We start from the raw sequence: 20,364 nt of genomic DNA, 5'->3' as shown, positions 1-20,364 counted from the left end.
TATATGTATGCATGTGCATGTATGTGTGTGTGTATGTATGTATGTATGTATATATTACAATGGTTTTGGAAAGAAAATAACTTTCTCCAACTTCCGTGGCCTGGTTTTGGAGGGGGGAGGGTGTGGAAGCCCACTCTCCCCCTTCCCCATCCCAGGCCCCCAAAGCCAGCCGGGTGCAGGGAATTGCAAAGCGGACTAACACCGGGCAGCTTGCCCCAAATCCGACTCATGCGGCTGCCAGCTCAGCCTCGTCCTCCTCCTTCCGTCCGGCGATACCCGCTGGACTCCGATGCCCAAGGAGGGGGGGCCACAACAACAACGCGCATTCAGAGCGTGAGAACCAGAGCGTGTTATTGGGGCCGTGAGAGCCTCCCAAAGCCGCTTAGGTCAGCTGGCGAGAATTGGATGCCCGGATTACTGGCCCGGAGCCGGGTGAGGTGAAGTGGGCCGGGACGGCGGTCACCTCTCGTCACCGGCAGCCCAAACAAGCCCTCCATTGATAACCTGGTTAGGTGGGGAGGGGAGCTTTGCAGAAAAAAGGCTTGTTGGTGGGCCAACCTGGCTTGCGTTCACGGAGCGTCACCAGAAGTCGGGTTTATTATTATTATTTGTGTTTCTATGCCGCTCAGTCCAAAAGGTGAGCAGCGTACAAATACAAATAATAATATCCTAATTTTAGGGGGGGGAGTGTTAATTTTTTTAAAAACTTCTCCATTCAAAAACATGTTCAATATCCATCTGCATTATAATAATTATCCATTGACTTTGGTATTTATCCTCCATCCGGTGATGCCTTCTTTCTTTTGTCACCTGAAAAATCAGATATAGAATTTTCCAACATCTTTGTTTAAATTTGCAACGCCATTAGCTGTAATACATCTAATCAACTTTTACTCCTCTAATACATTTGGCCCAAAGGGCCCTCTAATAATGCTAATTTTCGATTTTCATATATAGAATACTCATATATATTATATATATATATATATAATCACATTCACCATCATCAGGCTGAAGTTCCAAGCTTCGTGCTGTTGTAAAATGGAATGTTTGCAACTGTCATTTCTTCCTAGTATTTAGTGTGGGGGTGGAGATTTGGTTTGAATGTAGCAAATAGATTGGGTGATTATGTTTATATATATGAGTATTATTATTATTATTACTCAATCTGTATAGTCTGGAGGACAGAAGGAAAAGGGGGGAAATGATCGAAACATTTAAATATATTAAAGGGTTAAATAAGGTTCAGGAGGGAAGTGTTTTTAATAGGAAAGTGAACACAAGAACAAGGGGGACACAATCTGAAGTTAGTTGGGGGAAAGATCAAAAGCAACGTGAGAAAATATTATTTCACTGAAAGAGTAGTAGATCCTTGGAACAAACTTCCAGCAGACGTGGTTGGTAAATCCACAGTAACTGAATTTAAACATGCCTGGGATAAACATACTGTATATCCATTGTAAGATAAAATACAGGAAATAGTATAAGGGCAGACTAGATGGACCAAGAGGTCTTTTTCTGCCGTCAGTCTTCTATGTTTCTATTATTATTATTATTATTATTATTATTATTATTATTATTATTATTATTATTAATTAGATTTGTATGCCGCTCCTCTCCGCAGACTCGGGGCGTCTCACAACAGTGATAAAAACAGTATACAATGACAAATATAATATTAAAAGTCCATAATAATAAATCTAACATTAAAAGTCTAAAAAAAACCATTATTTAAAAATCATACATACAACATACCATACATAAAACTACATAGGCAAGGGGAGATATCTCAGTTCCTCCATGCCTGACGGCAGAGGTGAGTTTTAAGGAGTTTATGAAAGGCAAGGAGGGTGGGGGCAATCCTAATCTCTGGGGGGAGCTGGTTCCAGAGGGTTGGGGCCGCCACAGAGAAGGCTCTTCCCTTGGGTCCCACCAGCCGACATTGTTTAGTCGACGGGACCCGGAGAAGGCCAACTCTGTGGGACCTAACTGGCCGCTGGGATTCGTGCGGCAGAATATATATAATGTATATATAATTCATATATATAATAGAATACGTATCCCAAGTTAGGGAGAGCCAGGGCAGGGCAAAATCCTCCACTTACATTCATTTAGTGAGTGTAAAAAAAGTGACTTTAATATTGTGAGTTTGGTGATGCTGTTGCACTTTCCCCCCTCCCCTTCATATCTGTGTGAAATAGGGGTGGGGGTCTACCTGAACCACTTCTGAGTGTCCCCCTGTTGTTCTGGACTTAATAAAATGCTCCATGCTCGGTTACGATCACTCTCGGAGGTCCAACTTCACCAAACGGTGCCAAAGTCGTATTCTGTGTGTTGGGGCCGGGCGGCTGCCTATCCCATTTCCACCAGTTGCTGCCCTGCTCCATTCCCCTGGTTTCCCCAGTTAGACTAACCCTGGTTTGCTCTTTCTTTCTCTCCCTCCACAGATGACGGTTCAGTTGTTGATGGCCGTTGGAGGGGCCGTGTTGGGATCGCTGCAGTTCGGCTACAACACCGGAGTGATCAACGCGCCGCAGAGGGTAAGAGCTGTGGCCTCGCACCACAAAAACACACAAGCCCCTTGTCCTTTGGGCGGGAGAGCCGGCTTGCCCTCGATGACCCCCAAGTGGGGTGCGAAGGCAGCCGCTCAGCAAATCCTATTTATTCCTATTGCTTATAAACCAGTGCAAAGCTTCGCAAATGTTGTCATGGGACCAGCTGTCAAAGGGGAGAGGGTGCGCCAGGCACATGAAGTGCAGTCTTGTGCGTGTGTGTGTGTGTTTGTGTGTCTGTTGCTGTTGGAATTCTGGAAGCAGGTTGTAAGCCCAGTGGTACCTCTACTTAAGAACACTCTTTACATGGGACTACCTCGGAAAAGTGTTCAGAAACTTCAGATCATGCAGAATGTAGCTGCGAGAGCTATTATGGGCATTCCCACATATGCCCATGTTTCGTCATCACTCCACAGTCTGCATTGGTTGCCGATCAGTTTCCAATCACAATTCAAAGTGTTGGTTATGACTTATAAAGCCCTATATGGCATCGGACCAGAATATCTCCAGGACCTCCTGCTGCCGCCCGAATCCCAGTGACCGGTTAGGTCCCACAGAGTTGGCCTTCTCCGCATCCCGTCAACGAAACAATGCTGTCTGGCGGGACCCAGGGGAAGAGCTTTCTCTGTGGCAGCCCTGGCCCTCTGGAATCAGCTCCCCCCGTAGATTAGGACTGCCTCCACCCTCCTTGCCTTTCGCAAACTTTTGAAAACTCATCTATGTCGCCAGGCATGGAGGAATTGATATTTCCTTAGCTGCCTTTGAGTTTATGGATGGTGTGTTTGGGTTGTATGACTGTTTTTAATAGGGGTTTTTTAAAAGACTGTTTTAACATTGGATTTGTATATGAAGTTTTAGTTGTTGTGAGCCGCTCCGAGTCCTCATAGAGGGGCGGCATAGAAATCTAATAAATTATTCTTATTTTTCTTCTTCTTATTATTATTAAGAACTTTTCTAGATAAGAACCGGGTGTTCAAGATTTTTTTCCCTCTTCTTAAGAACCATTTTCTACTTAAGAAACTGAGCCCAGAAAAATTTCCCAGGAAATTTGAGAGCAGCACAAAGGCCCGGCCAGTTTCCTGCCATTTCTCTCTCTGGCGCAGTGTATGAGAGGCAGCCTCGCGCCAGGTGTATCGGAGGCACGTGCTCCTCCTCGCCGCCTCAGAGACCCTCTTTTTTTTTTTAAGCCTTAAAATTTTGGATTTTTTTAAATTCCCCTCCCTTCACCTTCTTCCTTCGGAAGCGACTGTCCTCCTCCTCTTCCTCCTCCTCCTCCCACCCAAATTCCAAGCTTTTATGTCTTTCCTAATGGGATTGCATGCATTATTTGCTTTTACTTTGATTCCTATGGGAAAAATTGCTTCTACTTACAAACTTTTCTACTTAAGAACCTGGTCACGGAATGAATTAGGTTCATAAATAGAGGCACCACTGTAGTTTGTAAAACAGAGTGTAGTGCATGGACCCACCAGCCAGTTGGATGGTTGCAACTCATCCAAAGTCCTTGCGCAAACTCTCGCCTGTGAGAAGTGAATGAACCGCTCTCCCTCTGGGTGGTTTGTGGGAATCAGCCGTCCTTCGATCAAGAGCTTGTGGGACCAAGCAGCAGATAGCAAAATAAGAGGAGGGACTCTGGAATGTGTGTGTGAAAGGTGCCTTCCTTCAACACAATTCCGGCAAGGAGAGAGCCTGTCGGGTTGAGCCAGGAGGGGAATTCAAGAAAAACAGATGAAACGAAATCTCGGAAAACAACGATGACACAAGGTTGGAACAAGGTTCGGCTCCTGGCCTTCACTGAAGGCACCTCCTTCGTCCCCTTTGGCCAGGACTCCGGCTGCCCTGCGGCCAAGGACAGGAGAGCGAAGGTCATCGCTTGGGTGGTTGCCTCACCCTCCGGCCGCCTCTTTGCCAGACGTCTTGGGAAAAGGATATGGAGGTCTGGAGGGACCTGGGAATAGCCGCCTAATCTGGCCTGTTATCTTAAGATCATTAACGGCCGGCTGGCCTGCAGACTCCCTGCCCAGGGGCTGGAGTGGGAGATGCCAGCCCTCCCAGCATAGCCTTGACCTTTCCAAAGGCTTGGAGAACGTCCTGTTTTGGCCCCGGCTCCCAATCGGGGAGGACTAGCCAAAGATGACAGGCCAAGTTTCTTCTCCCCTGGCATCCAAACCGACTTCAGATGTGGCGCCTTCCCACTGAAGCCGGTGCAGAAGTTGGCAAGGAATCCACGGCTTGCCACATGGGAGGCCCGATTTATTTTATTTTATTTTATTTATTCGATTTTTATGCCACCCTTCTCCTTAGACTCAGGGCGGCTTACAACATGTTAGCAATAGCACTTTTTTTAAACAGAGCTAGGCTATTGCCTCCCCACAATCCGGGTCCTCATTTGACCCACCTCAGAAGGATGGAAGGCTGAGTCAACCTTGAGCCGGTGATGAGATTTGAACCGCTGACCTTCAGATCTACAAGTCAGCTTGAGTGGCCTGCAGTACAGCACTCTACCTGCTGAGCCCTCCCGGCTCATATGTTGATGTTGATGGGAACTTGGGAGGGGGGATTTTTCAGGAGGGAGCATTCTTTCGAGGGGTTCAAGGCCATCCAACGCCCACCCACCTGGGCGGAAGCAGAAGGAGGACTGGCCACGCTGACACAATCGGAGTGGGCAACAGGACCAGTTTGTGGGTGGGTGGGGGGACGACAAAGGATGTGAACTTTCAACTGGGTGGGAAACTCTGGAAATAAATTGGAATTTTTGAGGAATGCCTTGACTTGGACTGTGGTTTCTTTAAGAAGAATAGATCTGCTGTTTTACGTCTTTGAGCCTGGGAAGCACCTGGGGCATTTTGTGCCCTTCACAGCAGTTTTTTTGTCGTTGTTTCCCTTTGCAAAGCCAGGGGCACGCAGTGTTGTGTCCCTGCACCTTCCGAAGGGCAGCATTGCTAAGTCAGGCAGGATTGATTGATTGATTGATTGATTGACTGATTTATCTATCTATCTATCTATCTATCTATCTATCTATCTATCTATCTATCTATCTATCTATCTATTGGATTTGTATGCCGCCCCTCTCCGTAGACTCGGGGCGGCTAACAACAGTGGTAAAAACAACATGCGACAATCCAATACTAAAACAGCTAAAAACCCTTATTTTAAAAACCAATCATACATACAAACATACCATACATAAATTGTAGAAGCCTAGGGGGAAAGAATATCTCAGTTCCCCCATGCCTGACGACAGAGGTGGGTTTTAAGGAGCTTACGAAAGGCAAGAAGGGTGGGGGCTATTCTAATCTCTGGGGGGAGTTGGTTCCAGAGGGCCGGGGCCGCCACACAGAAGGCTCTTCCCCTGGGTCCCGCCAAACGACATTGTTTAGTTGACGGGACCTGGAGAAGGCCCACTCTGTGGGACCTAACTGGTCGCTGGGATTCGTGCGGCAGAAGGCGGTCCCGGAGATAATCTGGTCCGGTGCCATGAAGGGCTTTATAGCTCATAACCAACACTTTGAATTGTGACTGGAAACTGATCGGCAACCAAGGCAGACTGCGGAGTGTTGGTGTGACATGGGCATATTTGGGAAAGCCCATGATTGCTCTCGCAGCTGCATTCTGCACGATCTGAAGTTTCCGAACACTTTTCAAAGGTAGCCCCATGTAGAGAGCATTGCAGTAGTTGAGCCTCGAAGTGATGAGGGCATGAGTGACTGTGAGCAGTGACTCCCGATCCAGATAGGGCCGCAACTGGTGCACCAGGCGAACCTGGGCAAACGCCCCCCTCGCCACAGCTGAAAGATGTTTCTCTAATGTGAACTGTGGATCGAGGAGGACGCCCAAGGATTGGGGCAGGGGCATCAAAGAACAGCCGCCCTTCCCTGGAAGAGGAGACCCTGAGCTGCCTTTGACCCCCCCACCCCACACCCATATATGTGGAATGCTGCTTCCACCCTGATCCCTGGGGGCACCCATCCCCTTTGGTGTGTTTACATAGACACAAACACACAACACTCCCAAATGGACACCCTGCTGGAAAAGAAAGCAGAACAAAGAGAGGTGAGCCTGCAACAACAGGGTGTGGGCTGACTTCCCAGGCGGAGGAGAAAGAAAAGGTGGTGGAGGAGAGGACATTGAAGGTGAAGGAGAGGAGGAGGAGGAGGAGAGAAAGGAGAAGATGAAGATGAAGGAGGAAGAGGAGAGGGAGAAAGAGAAGGTGGAGAAGGAGGAGGTGAGAACATTGAAGGCGAAGGAAGAGGAAAATGAAAGAATGAATGAGAAAAAGAATGAATGAAAGAAAGGAGTTCAGTGAAGAAGAACGAGCAGGAGAAGGAGAGGAAGGAGAAGATGAAGATGAAGGAGGAAGAGGAGAGGATAGGGAGAAGAAGAAAGAGAAGGTGGAGAAGGAGGAGGAGAGGACATTGAAGGTGAAAGAAGAGGAAAATGAAAGAATGAATGAAAGGAGTTAAGTGAAGAAGAAAGAAGGAGAAGGAGAGGAAGGAGAAGATGAAGATGAAGGAGGAAGAGGAGAAGGAGAAGAAGAAAGAGAAGGTGGAGAAGGAGGAGGAGAGGACATTGAAGGTGAAAGAAGAGGAAAATGAAAGAATGAATGAAAGGAGTTAAGTGAAGAAGAAAGAGAAGGAGAAGGAGAGGAAGGAGAAGATGAAGATGAAGGAGGAAGAGGAGAAGGAGAAGAAGAAAGAGAAGGTGGAGGAGGAGGAGAGGACATTGAAGGCGAAAGAAGAGAAAAATGAAAGAATGAATGAAAGAAAGGAGTTCAGTGAAGAAGAAAGAGAAGGAGAAGGAGAGGAAGGAGAAGATGAAGATGAAGGAGGAAGAGGAGAGGGAGAAGAAGAAAGAGAAGGTGGAGAAGGAGGAGAACATTGAAGGTGAAGGAAGAAGAAAATGAAAGAATGAATGAGAAAAAGAATGAATGAAAGAAAGGAGTTCAGTGAAGAAGAACAAGCAGGAGAAGGAGAGAAAGGAGAAGATAAAGATGAAGGAGGAAGAGGAGAAGGAGAAGAAGAAAGGGAAGGCGGAGAAGGAGGAGGAGAGGACATTGAAGGTGAAAGAAGAGGAAAATGAAAGAATGAATGAGAAAAAGAATGAATGAAAGAAAGGAGTTAAGTGAAGAAGAACAAGCAGGAGAAGGAGAAGAAGGAGAAGGTTAAGTGAAGATGAAGGAGGAGGAGGAGGAGGGAAAGAAGAAGGCCCTCCCTTGTCATTTCAGCCCTTCCATCCTGACTCAGCAGCCACCTGACCACCCTAGCAGCTTTTTCCTGCTCTTCTTTCCGTCTAGGTCATTGCGACCTGATTGGCCTACTGCCCGTCCCTCCCCAGCCACCTGGACCAAGGCCACCATCTGGCGGGGAAAAGACATTGGTGACCCTTCGCTCCAAAATTTTAAAAAGGGTGTGTGTGGATTCTTGGCCCAGGAGGAGCCAGGAGTCAGCTTGCCCTGGGGGGGCTGCCTTACATGGGGAGAGGGAGGAGGTGGATCCTTGGCCTGCTCTGCCTCCCATCACGCAGGGAGCGTCCAAGCCAGTTTCTCCTTCTCTGGAGCAGCCAATGGTTTCACTAAAAACAGCAGCCATGGCCGGATGTCAAAGGGAGGGGTGCTGGGTGACCGGGAGGGGGCCGTCCCTCGGCTGCAAGCTCGTGGTCACCCGGATCATTGCGGTCCTTGTGTTGGTTGCGTGGTCTGGATTTCGAGGCAGAGATCATCCAGTCCTTCTGGAGATGATGAACCTCTGATCATCTGCAGACACGGTTGGCTTCTGCCTGTGTTTCTTCTCACCAACTGTATCCATGTGACACACTTAACCGAGGTCTCCTTGACAATAGCATTTAGACTTGTTCCATAATAATAATAATAATAATAATAATAATAATAATAATAATAATAATAACAGCAACAGCAACAGCAACAACAACAACAACAACAACAACAACAACAACAACAACAGAGCTGGAAGGGTCTTTGGAGGTCTTCTAGTCCAGTCTTTTTCAACCAGTGTGCCGCGGCACACTAGTGTGCTGTGAGACATGGTCAGGTGTGCTGCGAAGCTCAGAGAGAGAAAGAAAGCAAGAGAGAAAGAAAGCAAGAGAGAGAGAGAAAGAAAGCAAGGGAGAAAGAAAGCAAGAGAGAGAGAGAAAGAAAGCAAGAGAGAGAGAGAAAGCAAGAGAGACAGAGAGAGAACAAGAGAAAGAAAGAAAGAGAGAGAGAGAGAAAGAAAGCAATAGAGAGAAAGAGAGGGAGGGAAGGAGAGAGAGAGAAAGACATAGAGGGAGGTAGGGAGGGAGAGAGAAAGAGAGCAAAAAAGAGAGGAAGGAAGGAAGAGAAAGAAAGAGGGATGGAGAGAGAAAGACGGAAGGGAGAGAAAGAGGGAGGGAGAAATAGAGCGAAAGGCAGGAGAGAGAGAATTTTTTTGTCCAAATTTTTTTAGCCCCCTCCCCCTCGCTCAATGTGCCCCAGGGTTTCGTAAGTGTAAAAAATCTGCTGCCGCTCAAAAAAGGTTGAAAATTACTGACCCAGCCCTCCTGGAGATGACGAACCTCCGATCATCTGCAGACACGGTTGGCTTCTACCTGTGTTTCTTCTCACCAACTGTATCCATGTGGCACACTTACCCGAGGTCTCCTTGACAATAGCATTTAGACTTGTGCCATAATAATAATAATAATAATAATAATAACAACAACAACAACAACAACAACAACAACAACAACAACAACAGAGCTGGAAGGGGCTTTGGAGGTCTTCTAGTCCAAGGGTCTCCAACCTTGGGAACTTTAAGCCTGGAGGACTTCGACTCCCAGAATTCTCCAGCCAGCTTTGAAGTCCGCCAGGCTTAAAGTTCCCAAGGTTGGAGACCCCTGTTCTAGTCCAACCCCCTGCTTAGGCAGGAGACCCTACACTACTTCAGACAGGTGGTTATGCAACATCTGCTTAAAAACTTCCAGTGTTGGGCAGTGTTCCCTCTAATTTTTTGGGGGGGTGGGCGGAAAAGTATAGTGTCTGAGCGGCACAGAAATAATAAGTAAGTAAGTAAGTAAGTAAGTAAGTAAGTAAGTAAGTAAGTAAGTAAGTAAGTAAGTAAGTAAATAAATACTGTGTGTCTATAACAGTGAGCTCATAATAGGGCAACTCTATCAATATCAAAATGCCACTTAAATAGTTGAGCTAGTTTCAAACTAGATTTTGATTTTCTTTCTCTCTTCCTTACTCCCATTCTTTTTCTTTCTCTTTTCCTTCCTCTCTTTTTTTCTATCCGTTTCTCTCTCTTCCTCTCTTCCTCTCTCTCTCCTTCCCTCTCACTCTTTCCCTCTCGGCTTCTGGGCAGGTTTGGGAAACTCTGAGTTGATGATGATTTTTAAGTGAGCGATTGCTCACTGCTCAGCTTAGAGGGAACTATGGTGTTGGGGCATTCACCACCATTCACCGTAGTTGGCCACTTCACCATTCACCAGATCAGAAGCAACATGAGAAAATATTATTTTACTGAAAGAGTAGTAGATCCTTGGAACAAACTTCCAGCAGACGTGGTTGGTAAATCCACAGTAATTGAATTTAAACATGCCTGGGATAAACATATATCCATTGTAAGATAAAATACAGGAAATAGTATAAGGGCAGACTAGATGGACCATGAGGTCTTTTTCTGCCGTCAGTCTTCTATGTTTCTATGTTTCTGGAGGCAACTTCTGTTCCACTGATCAACCCTTCTGACTGTCAGGAAATTTCTCCTTAGTTCTAAGTTGCTTCTCTCCTTGTTTAGTTTCCACCCATCGCTTCTTGTTCTACCCTCGGGTGCTTTGGAGAATAGCTTGACTCCCTCTTCTTTGTGGCAACCTCTGAGATATTGGAAGGCTGCTATATACCACTATATAACACTGCTATATAACACTGCCTGTATACCACTTCACAGTGTAGAATGGAATGGAATAGAATAGAATAGGATTCTTTATTGGCCAAGTGTGACTGGACACACAAGGAATTTGTCTTTGGTGCAGAGGCTCTCAGTGTACATAAAAGAAAAAGAGACATTTGTCAAGAATCATGAGGTCCAACACTTAATGATTGTCATAGGGGTCAAAATAAGCAATGAAGAAACAATCGATATTAATAAAAATCTTAGGATACAAATAAGAAGTTTATAGCCCTCTCTAAGCTGTTGACAGGATCAGCGTATTTGCCCACCACAATCTGGGTCCTCGACTCCAGGAGGTGTTGCCCCTCAGCCATAAATGACTTCCTTAGACTGATTCACACAACCGTTAACCCTGACACCTCAGGCCTGGCTGGTGACCCAAGGTCTGGATGAGCAAGTCAGTGGGGAAGGGAAAGAGCCTAAGGTTCAGGACCAGGATGGGCCCCAGCCACACGGGCAGAAAATGTCCGTGATCTCAAGAGGCTTCCTGGGACTTTCTTTCTTTCTTTCTTTCTTTCTTTCTTTCTTTCTTTCTTTCTTTCTTCTTCCTCCTTCCTTCCTTCTTTCTGTCTTCCTTCCTTCCTTCTTCCTTTCTTTCTTTCTTCCTTCTTTCTCTTCCTTTCTTCCTTTCTTCCTTTCTTCTCTTCCTTCTCTGTCTCTTCTTTCTTTCTTTCTTTCTTCAATTTATATTTATTTATTTATTTATTTATTTATTGGATTTGTATGCCGCCCCTCTCTGTAGACTAGGGGCGGCTAACAACAGTAATAAAAAACATCATATAAATCCAATACTAAAACAACTAAAAAACCCTTATTGTAAAACCAAACATCCCTACAAACAAACATAGCATGCATAAATTGTAAAAGCCTAGGGGGAAAGAATATCTCAGTTCCCCCATGCCTGATGACAGAGGTGGGTTTTAAGGAGCTTACGAAAGGCAAGAAGGGTGGGGGCAATTCTAATCTCGGGGGGGGGGAGTTGGTTCCAGAGGGCTGGGGCCGCCACAAAGAAGGCTTTTCCCCTGAGCCCCGCCAAATGACATTGTTTTGTTGACGGGACCCGGAGAAGGCCCACTCTGTGGGACCTAACCAGTCGCTGGGATTCGTGCGGCAGAAGACGGTCTCGTAGATACCCTGGTCCGGTGCCATGAAGGGCTTTATAGGTGATGACCAACACTTTGAATTGTGACTGGAAACTGATCGGCAACCAATGCAGACTGTGCAGTGTTGGTGTTACATGGGCATTTTTGGGAAAGCTCATGATAGCTCTCGCAGCTGCATTCTGCACGATCTGAAGTTTCCGAACATTATATGCCGCTCCTCTCTGAAGACTCGGTTTTTTAGATGGTTTCTGGGGTTGTCCGTCTGCCGAGCCCGCCTTTAGCCAGGCTGTGCGTCCACACACAATCCCCCCCGAGAAGGCCTGACCGGTGGAAGCGCCTTGTGTGGGTCAGGAATCTTCTTACTTCAATCCAGCAAGGGTCCTTCTCCTTCTCTTTGCAGGTGATAGAAGAATTTTACAACCAGACGTGGCTCTATCGATACGGGACGTACATCACCCCAGGCATGCTGACCACCCTCTGGTCCCTCTCGGTGTCCATCTTCTCCGTCGGTGGGATGCTGGGGTCCTTCTCAGTCGGGCTCTTTGTCAACCGCTTTGGACGGTAAGTCAACAGAGTCACAGAGTTGAAAGGACCATGGAGGTCTTCCAGTCCAGGGGCCTCCGACCTCAGCAGCTTTAGGACTTGTGGACTTCAACGCCCAGAATTCCTCAGCCAGCCCACAAGTCTTGGTTGCCAAGGTTCTAGTCCAGTGGTCCTCAAACCGGGGGTCGGGAACCCTTTGGGGGTCAAACGACCGTTTCACAGGTGTCGCCTAAGACAAATTTCCCCTAAACCTTCTATTCTTGGAACATATTTTTACAATCCAACCAATCAGGTTTTTACAGTGGGGGTGTCCCTCTGACCTTCCTGCCAATCAGCATAAAAGCTCTGTTGCTAGACTTATGGTTGGGGGTCACCACAACACGAGGAACTATTATTAAGGGGTCGCGGCATTAGGAAGGTGGAGAGCCCCTGTGCTAGTCCAACCCCCAGCAAAGCTCAACCTTCTCCTTTCCTTTGACCCCGACGGTTGCGTTGACCGTTGCTGTCCTTCCTCTTCCTCTTCCCAGGAGGAATTCCATGCTGATGTCCAACTCCCTGGCTTTCCTTTCGGCCATCCTGATGGGCTTCTCCAAGATGGCCGGCTCCTTCGAGATGTTGATCCTCGGACGCTTCATCGTGGGCGTCTACTCGGGCCTCACCACCGGCTTCGTGCCCATGTATGTGGGCGAGGTGTCCCCCACGTCTCTGAGGGGGGCGCTAGGGACCCTCCACCAGCTTGGGGTCGTGGTGGGCATCCTGATTGCACAGGTGAGAGGCTCTCGGGGGGGGGATGTGGGTGTATTGTCTGATGAAGGGCAAAACCTGAAGGTCACTGTTGGGTCGAATGTTCACGAAGCGCAACATCAAAATGTCTGGATTGAAACCGTCACAACTCCGGTGCTCGCCCACCATCCAAGAGAATTTCAAATCCCGAGAGGTTTTTCCAACCAGGAGACAGGTTGAGGGTTCAAGAGGTCATCTACCAACTATAGAAACATAGAAACATAGAAGTCTGACGGCAGAAAAAGACCTCATGGTCCATCTAGTCTGCCCTTATACTATTTTCTGTATTTTATCTTAGGATGGATATATGTTTATCCCAGGCATGTTTAAATTCAGTTACTTTGGATTTATCTACCACGTCTGCTGGAAGTTTGTTCCAAGGATCTACTACTCTTTCAGTCAAATAATATTTTCTCATGTTGCTTTTGATCTTTCCCCCAACTAACTTCAGATTGTGTCCCCTTGTTCTTGTGTTCACTTTCCTATTAAAAACACTTCCCTCCTGAACCTTATTTAACCCTTTAATATATTTAAATGTTTCGATCATGTCCCCCCTTTTCCTTCTGTCCTCCAGACTATACAGATTGAGTTCATTAAGTCTTTCCTGATACGTTTTATGCTTAAGACCTTCCACCATTCTTGTAGCCCATCTTTGGACCCGTTCAATTTTGTCAATATCTTTTTGTAGGTGAGGTCTCCAGAACTGAACACAGTATTCCAAATGTGGTCTCACCAGCATTCTATATAGCGGGATCATAATCTCCCTCTTCCTGCTTGTTATACCTCTAGCTATGCAGCCAAGCATCCTACTTGCTTTCCCTACCGCCTGACTGCACTGTTCACCCATTTTGAGACTGTCAGAAATCATTACCCCTAAATCCTTTTCTTTTGAAGTATTTGCTAACACAGAACTGCCAATACAATACTCAGATTGAGGATTCCTTTTCCCCAAGTGCATTATTTTACATTTGGAAACATTAAACTGAAGTTTCCATTGCTTTGACCATTTATCTAGTAAAGCTAAATCATTTACCATATTACAGACCCCTCCAGGAATATCAACCCTATTGCACACTTTAGAGTCATCGGCAAATAGGCAAACTTTCCCTAGAAACAGGGTCCTTGAAACTTGCAGGATTTCAAGAGGGAAGTTATTTTGCCCATTACACTTTGTTTGTTTATATATTCATTCATTCATTCATTCATTCATTCATTCATTCATTCATTCATTCATTTTTTATGCCGCCCTTCTCCTTAGACTCAGGGTGGCTTACAACATATGTTTCTATGTGGCTTACAACATATGTTTCTATGTTACTATGTTTCTATATTAGCAATAGTGCTTTTTAACAGAGCCAGCCTATTGCCCCCACAATCTGGGTCCTCATTTTACCCACCTCGGAAGGATGGAAGGCCGAGTCAACCTTGAGCCGTGGTATTATACTCCCGTTCAACTCACACACTTTCAGCAGAAGGTTAGGGGTAACTGTTGGCACGGCTGTCAAGAAAAAGGAGTGTTTATGCATATGATTTGGGAATGCCCCATAGTGCAGGAATTTTGGCAAAAAGTGCAAGAGGACATAAATAGAATGTTTAATATACAATATGCAGTGATACCTCATCTTACAAACGCCTTATCATACAAACTTTTCGAGATACAAACCCGGGGTTTAAGATTTTTTTGCCTCTTCTTACAAACTATTTTCACCTTACAAACCCACTGCCACCACTGGGATGCCCCGCCTCTGGACTTCCGTTGCCAGCGAAGCGCCCATTTTTGCACTGCTGGGATTCCCCTGAGACTCCCCTCCATGGGAAACCCCACCTCCGGACTTCCGTGTTTTTGTGATGCTGCAGAGGAGTCCCAGCAGGGGAATCCCAGTAGCGTAAAAACAGGCGCTTCACTGGCAACGGAAGTCTGGAGGTGGGGTTTCCCAGCGAGGGGAGCCTCAGGGAAATCGCAGCATCGCAAAAACACAGAGGTCCAGAGGTGGGGTTTCGAGAACTTTGGTGTTTTTGCGATGCTGCGATTTCACTGATGCTCCCTTCGCTGGGAAACCCCACCTCCGGACTTCCGTTGCCAGCAAAGTGCTCGTTTTTGTGATGCTGGAATTCCCCTGCAGCATCTCAAAAACACAGAAGTCCGGAGGTGGGGTTTCCCATGGAGGGGAGCCTCAAGGGAATCCCAGCAGTGCAAAAACGGGCGCTTCGGCTGGCAAAAGGGGTGAATTTTGGGCTTGCAACCATTAATCGCTTTCCCATTGATTCCTATGGGAAACATTGTTTCACTTTACAAACTTTTCACCTTAAGAACCTCGTCCCAGAACCAATTAAGTTTGTAAGACAAGGTATCACTGTACTAAGGAAATGGAAGTACTAGTTAAAAGCAATGCCATGGGAGAATTTATAGAAATAAAACAAGCAGCAATAGAAAGCGCTCAGGCGGTCATAGTTTTGGGTTGGAAGGATGCGACAAAATGGACAGTGCAATATTGGTATAGGTACATGGTGGACCATATTCAATTTGAAATGATGGATAAAAGGATAAATTTGGATAATGAAACTGAATTGAAACAACTGATGGGATGGTGGGACAAAGTAAGAAGATATATGACGAGTAGAATCCAAGACCAAGCTACAAGAAATAAATTGGAATCACTCTATAATATGTAAATAGATAATTTGCTCTTGGTTTACAGTGGGTTATATAAGAAACACCCCCGATATGGTGGTGGGGTATGTGTGTGTGTCGGGGTGGTGGGCATTTTTCACCATGCACTGTTTTATGTTGTGTGTATATTAAAAATCAACAAAAATATATTTTAAAAAACAAACAAACCTTGAGCCGGTGATGAGATTTGAACTGCTGACCTGCAGATCTACAGTCAGCTTCAGTGGCCTGCAGTACAGGACTCTACCTGCTGCACCACCCCGGCTCATCTAGTTCTACCACACACAACCGCCTTGTTTCTTGGTGCAGTCTTCGTGGCACGAGGGAAGCACACACCACACAAATAGCAAGAGCCCTTAGACTTATATACCGCTTTACAGCCCTCTCTAAGCGGTTTACAGAGCCAGCCTTTTGCCCCACAACAAATTTGGGTCCCCATTTTACCCACCTCGGGAAGGATGGAAGGCTGAGTCAACCTGGAGCCGGGGGTGAGATTTGAACTGCCAAATTGCAGGTAGCCGGCAGTCAGCAGAAGCAGCTTGCAGTGCTGCACTCTAACCACTGCGCCACAAAACAAACCACAAGGGAGGAGAAGAGTTGTGTGATAAGCTAAAAGGGGAAATTGAGAAGATCATCTCCCTCCACCTCAATTTAAACCCTACTTAAACCCCGCGTGTGACAAACAAGAGCTGGGGTGGCGCAGCAGGTAGAGTCCTGTACTGCAGGCCACTGAAGCTGACTGTAGATCTGAAGGTCAGCGGTTCAGATCTCATCACCGGCTCAAGGTTGACTCAGCCTTCCATCCTTCCGAGGTGGGTCAAATGAGGACCCGGATTGTGGGGGCAAGAAAAGTGCTATTGCTAACATGTTGTAAGCCGCCCTGAGTCTAAGGAGAAGGGCGGCATAAAAATCGAATGAATGAATGAATGAATAAATGAATAAAGAAAGAAAGAATGGAAAGAAAGAAAGAAAGGAAGGAAGGAAGGAAGGGAGGAAGGGAGGAGGGAAAGGAAGAAAGAAAGAAAAGAAAAGAAAGGAAAGAAAGAAAGGAAAGAAAAGAAAGAAAGAAAGAAAGGAAAGAAAGAAAGGAAAGAAAGAAAAGAAAGAAAGGAAGGAAAGGAAGGAAAGAAAGAAAGGAAGGAAGGAAAGAAAGAAAGGAAGAAAAGAGAGAGAGAGAAAGAAAGAAAGGAAAGAAAGAAAGAAAGGAAAGAAGGAAAGAAAGAAAGAAAAGAAAGAAAGAGAGAGAGAGAGAAAGAAAGAAAGAAAAAGAGAGAGAGAGAGAGAGAAAGAAAAAAAGAAAGAAAGAAAGAAAGAAAGAAATTGAGCAGAACCTCAAGAGACCCGTTGCCTTCCAGGGAAACACGTGGATCTGTTCCTCCTGGTTTTTTTGAGAAGTGGGTGTGTCAGGGACCTCCAACTCTCACCTTCCCAACCGTGCCCTTCCCCCCCCCCCCCACACAGATTTTCGGCATTGACCTCATCATGGGGAACGAGAGCCTCTGGCCGCTGCTGCTGGGCTTCACCTTCATCCCCTCCTTGGCCCAGTGCATCCTGATGCCTTTTACGCCCGAGAGCCCCCGCTTCCTCCTCATCAACCGCAACGAGGAGAACAAAGCCAAGAGTGGTAAGTGGCCCCCAGTAGGCTGAGATGGACAGGGTGAGGCTGTCGGACTGGGTGGTCCTCCTTTCGCCATGGTGGATCTCTCTCTCTCTCTCTCTCTCTCGGTCTGCAAAATCAAGCCCATATTTTCCAGATCTCTCTCTCTCTTTCTTGGTCTGCAAAATCAAGCCCATATTTCCCAGATCTCCTGAAGTGGGGCAGACCGGATCACCTTGAAATGTTCTCGTGTAGTCCTCCTCACTTAAGGCTGCATCATGTCCTGATGTAACCAGAGGAGTTGCTGGCCTTGTCCTTAGTTCTCTTACCTCTTATCCTTCTGAAATCATCCCAAAGCAGAGGGAGGTACCTGGGACGCTTCTTTGACCTGGAGGTCTTCTTAACTCCAGAATATCAGAAGAGGCTTGGAGGTCCTCTAGTCCAACCCTCTGCTCAAGCAGGAATCCCTCTATGATTTCAGACCAATGGTTGTCCAATCTCTTCTTAACCCCCCACCCCCCGCCCAGCCATAACCTCTGAAAACAGGGGCTGCCCCAAAGAAGAGGGAGTCAAGCTATTCTCCAAAGCCACCTGAGGGTAGGACAAGAAGCAATGGGTGGAAACTAAACAAGGAGAGAAGCAACATGGAACTACGGAGAGATTGCCTGACAGGCAGAATGGTTGATCAGTGGAACAGCTTGCCTCCGGAAGATGTGAATGCTCCAGCACTGGAAGTTTTTAAGCAGCTGTTGGATAACCATTAACTATCTGAAGTAATGTAGGGTCTCCTGCCTAAGCAGGGGGTTGGACTAGAAGACCTCCAAGGTCCCTTCCAAATCTGTTATTCTATTCTATTCTATTCTTTACTCTATTCTATTCTTATTTCTCTATTCTATTCTATTATATTTTCTCTATTTTATTCTATTATCTCTATTCTATTCTGTATTCTATATTCTATATTCTGTATTCTGTATTCTATATTCTATATTCTATGTCCATATGAAGCAGAGTCAGAATAGAGAAGGACTAGAAACACGGTGGAGAGGTTAGGAAATCAACTCCAGCAGAAAGGCTAAAAGTGATTCAGTTGAGATTAGCCACAAGGACCAAAAACGTGGAAGTCTTGAGTATTTCCCCCCTCCTTGTACTCCAGTGAATGAGGGGGGTGGGGGCTCTGCCTGAGCTAATTCTGAACATCGTTTGGCCGCTCTGGTCTTTACAAATAATAATAATAATAATAATTTATTAGACTTGTATGCTTCCGCTCCTCATGGTTCCTGGGCATCTCCACCAAGGCCCCCGTCTTCCTTAGTCTGGATCCCACCCACCCACCCCCAAAAGGTCCTCGTTCCCAGGAAGGGTCAGGAAGCCCTCGTTCCCGGGGAGGATCAGAAGGACTGTTGAGTTGTAAGCCCAGTTTACCAATCGTCTATTGTTGTTTTTCCCCCTCCGAAGTCCTGAAGAAGCTCCGCGGGACGACCGACGTCAGCCGAGACCTCCAGGAGATGAAAGAGGAGAGCCGGCAGATGCTTCAGGAGAAGAAGGTCACCATCTTGGAACTGTTCCGCTCTCCTCTCTACCGCCAGCCCCTCCTGATTGCCGTGGTGCTGCAGCTCTCTCAACAACTCTCGGGGATCAACGCGGTAAATATGGGGGTCGGCGGCGAGAAATGGCGGTGAAACGCTGAGTTGGTTTTGACCCCGTTGAGGAGGAGAGTACGTTTCCTCACTGGATCTAGACAGCATCGTTTCTCAACCCAACAAGGCCACCGAGCGCCCTTAGACCCCAGTTGTGTTGACCTTCTTCTTCTTCCTCTCTCCCTTCTCCAAGGTGTTCTACTACTCCACGGATATCTTTGAAAGAGCCGGAGTGAAGCAACCCGTCTACGCCACTATTGGGGCTGGAGTGGTCAACACAGCCTTCACCGTTGTCTCGGTGAGTAGAGTTACGCTGAGACCTGGAGAAAGGACAAGGGAGGAGGGGGCTTGGAAACAGGAGGCAGGGGCTACAATGATAGGTTCCCTGGAGGACCCTCTCTCTCAGGGGTACCTGGAGTTCATTTGTAGCAGAGAGTGGGGCAATCTTCAGCCCAAGATAGTTGTCAATGGAGCATCTCAGTCAATGGTTGGTTTTTCAAGGCAACTGGATTTTGCTTTTCCCTGAAGGTGTTTTGATCCTCACCCAAGGAGCTTCTTCAGCTCCTTCACCTTTCAGATGGTCCAGGTGTTCTGCAGAGCGGGGGGAGGGCTAGTTCCACAGAATGTAATTGTGTAGGTGAATAAATGCCAACCTGAAATCAACAGCCGCTCCATCAAAGTTGCTTTGTACCTGGCAAGGTCAAGGGCTCACCCAGGGTCATGATGACCTCCAGCTCCTCTACGGTTCTTTGATGGTTTTGAGGAGGACCTTCCATGGATTCCCTGCTGACGTCTCTCCCTTGTTTGCTCTCTCCCCCTCTCTCTGAAGCTGTTTGTGGTCGAACGGGCCGGCCGAAGGACGCTGCACCTCATCGGACTCATGGGGATGGCCATCTGTGCGGTACTCATGACCATCGCCCTGGCACTGCTGGTGAGTAGCAAACGTGGATCCAACAGAGAGTCCTGATGTTTTGACTAACCGTCTCATACATCTGATTCTCATCACCTCGAGGTTCAATTACTGCAATGCTCTCTACATGGGGCTACCTTTGAAAAGTGTTCGGAAACTTCAGATCGTGCAGAACGCAGCCGCGGGAGCCATCGTGGGGCTCCCTAGATTCGCCCACGTTCCTGCAACACTCCGTGGCCTGCACTGGCTGCCGATCGATTTCCGGTCACAATTCCAAGTATTGGTAATGACCTTTGAAGCCCTACATGGCATTGGACCAGAATACATCCGGAACCGCCTTCTACCGCACGAATCCCAGCGGCCGATTAGGTCCCACAGAGTTGGCCTTCTCCGGGTCCCGTCGATCAAACAATGTCGTTTGGCGGGCCTCAGGGGAAGAGCCTTCTCTGTGGCGGCCCCAGCCCTCTGGAATCAACTCCCCCCGGAGATTAGAACGGCCCCCACCCTCCTTGTCTTTTGCAAATTACCCAAGACCCACCTTTATCGCCAGGCATGAGGGAACTGAGACACCTCCCCCAGGCTTTTATATTTTATGTTTGGTATGTATGTGTTGTTTGGTTTTAATTGCTGGGGTTTTAGATGT

At 46.9% G+C, this 20,364-nt stretch overlaps 1 protein-coding gene across 1 annotated transcript in view; it reads left to right on the top strand.

Annotated features, from left to right (window-relative positions):
* Positions 1-20,364, top strand: part of LOC139171135 (solute carrier family 2, facilitated glucose transporter member 1) — a 49,008-nt gene that overhangs the window by 22,417 nt on the left and 6,227 nt on the right. The window contains exons 2-8 of the mRNA XM_070758986.1: positions 2,448-2,540; positions 11,981-12,141; positions 12,651-12,891; positions 17,039-17,201; positions 18,630-18,817; positions 19,005-19,109; positions 19,641-19,742. Coding sequence (XP_070615087.1) covers positions 2,448-2,540; positions 11,981-12,141; positions 12,651-12,891; positions 17,039-17,201; positions 18,630-18,817; positions 19,005-19,109; positions 19,641-19,742 — 1,053 coding nt within the window. The remainder of the gene's footprint in view (positions 1-2,447; positions 2,541-11,980; positions 12,142-12,650; positions 12,892-17,038; positions 17,202-18,629; positions 18,818-19,004; positions 19,110-19,640; positions 19,743-20,364) is intronic.

Source organism: Erythrolamprus reginae, chromosome 8 (assembly GCF_031021105.1).
Source record: "Erythrolamprus reginae isolate rEryReg1 chromosome 8, rEryReg1.hap1, whole genome shotgun sequence".
Taxonomy (NCBI): Eukaryota; Metazoa; Chordata; class Lepidosauria; order Squamata; family Dipsadidae; genus Erythrolamprus; species Erythrolamprus reginae.
Note: the sequence above shows the minus strand (reverse complement) of the source record. Positions and strands in the feature narration are given on the sequence as shown.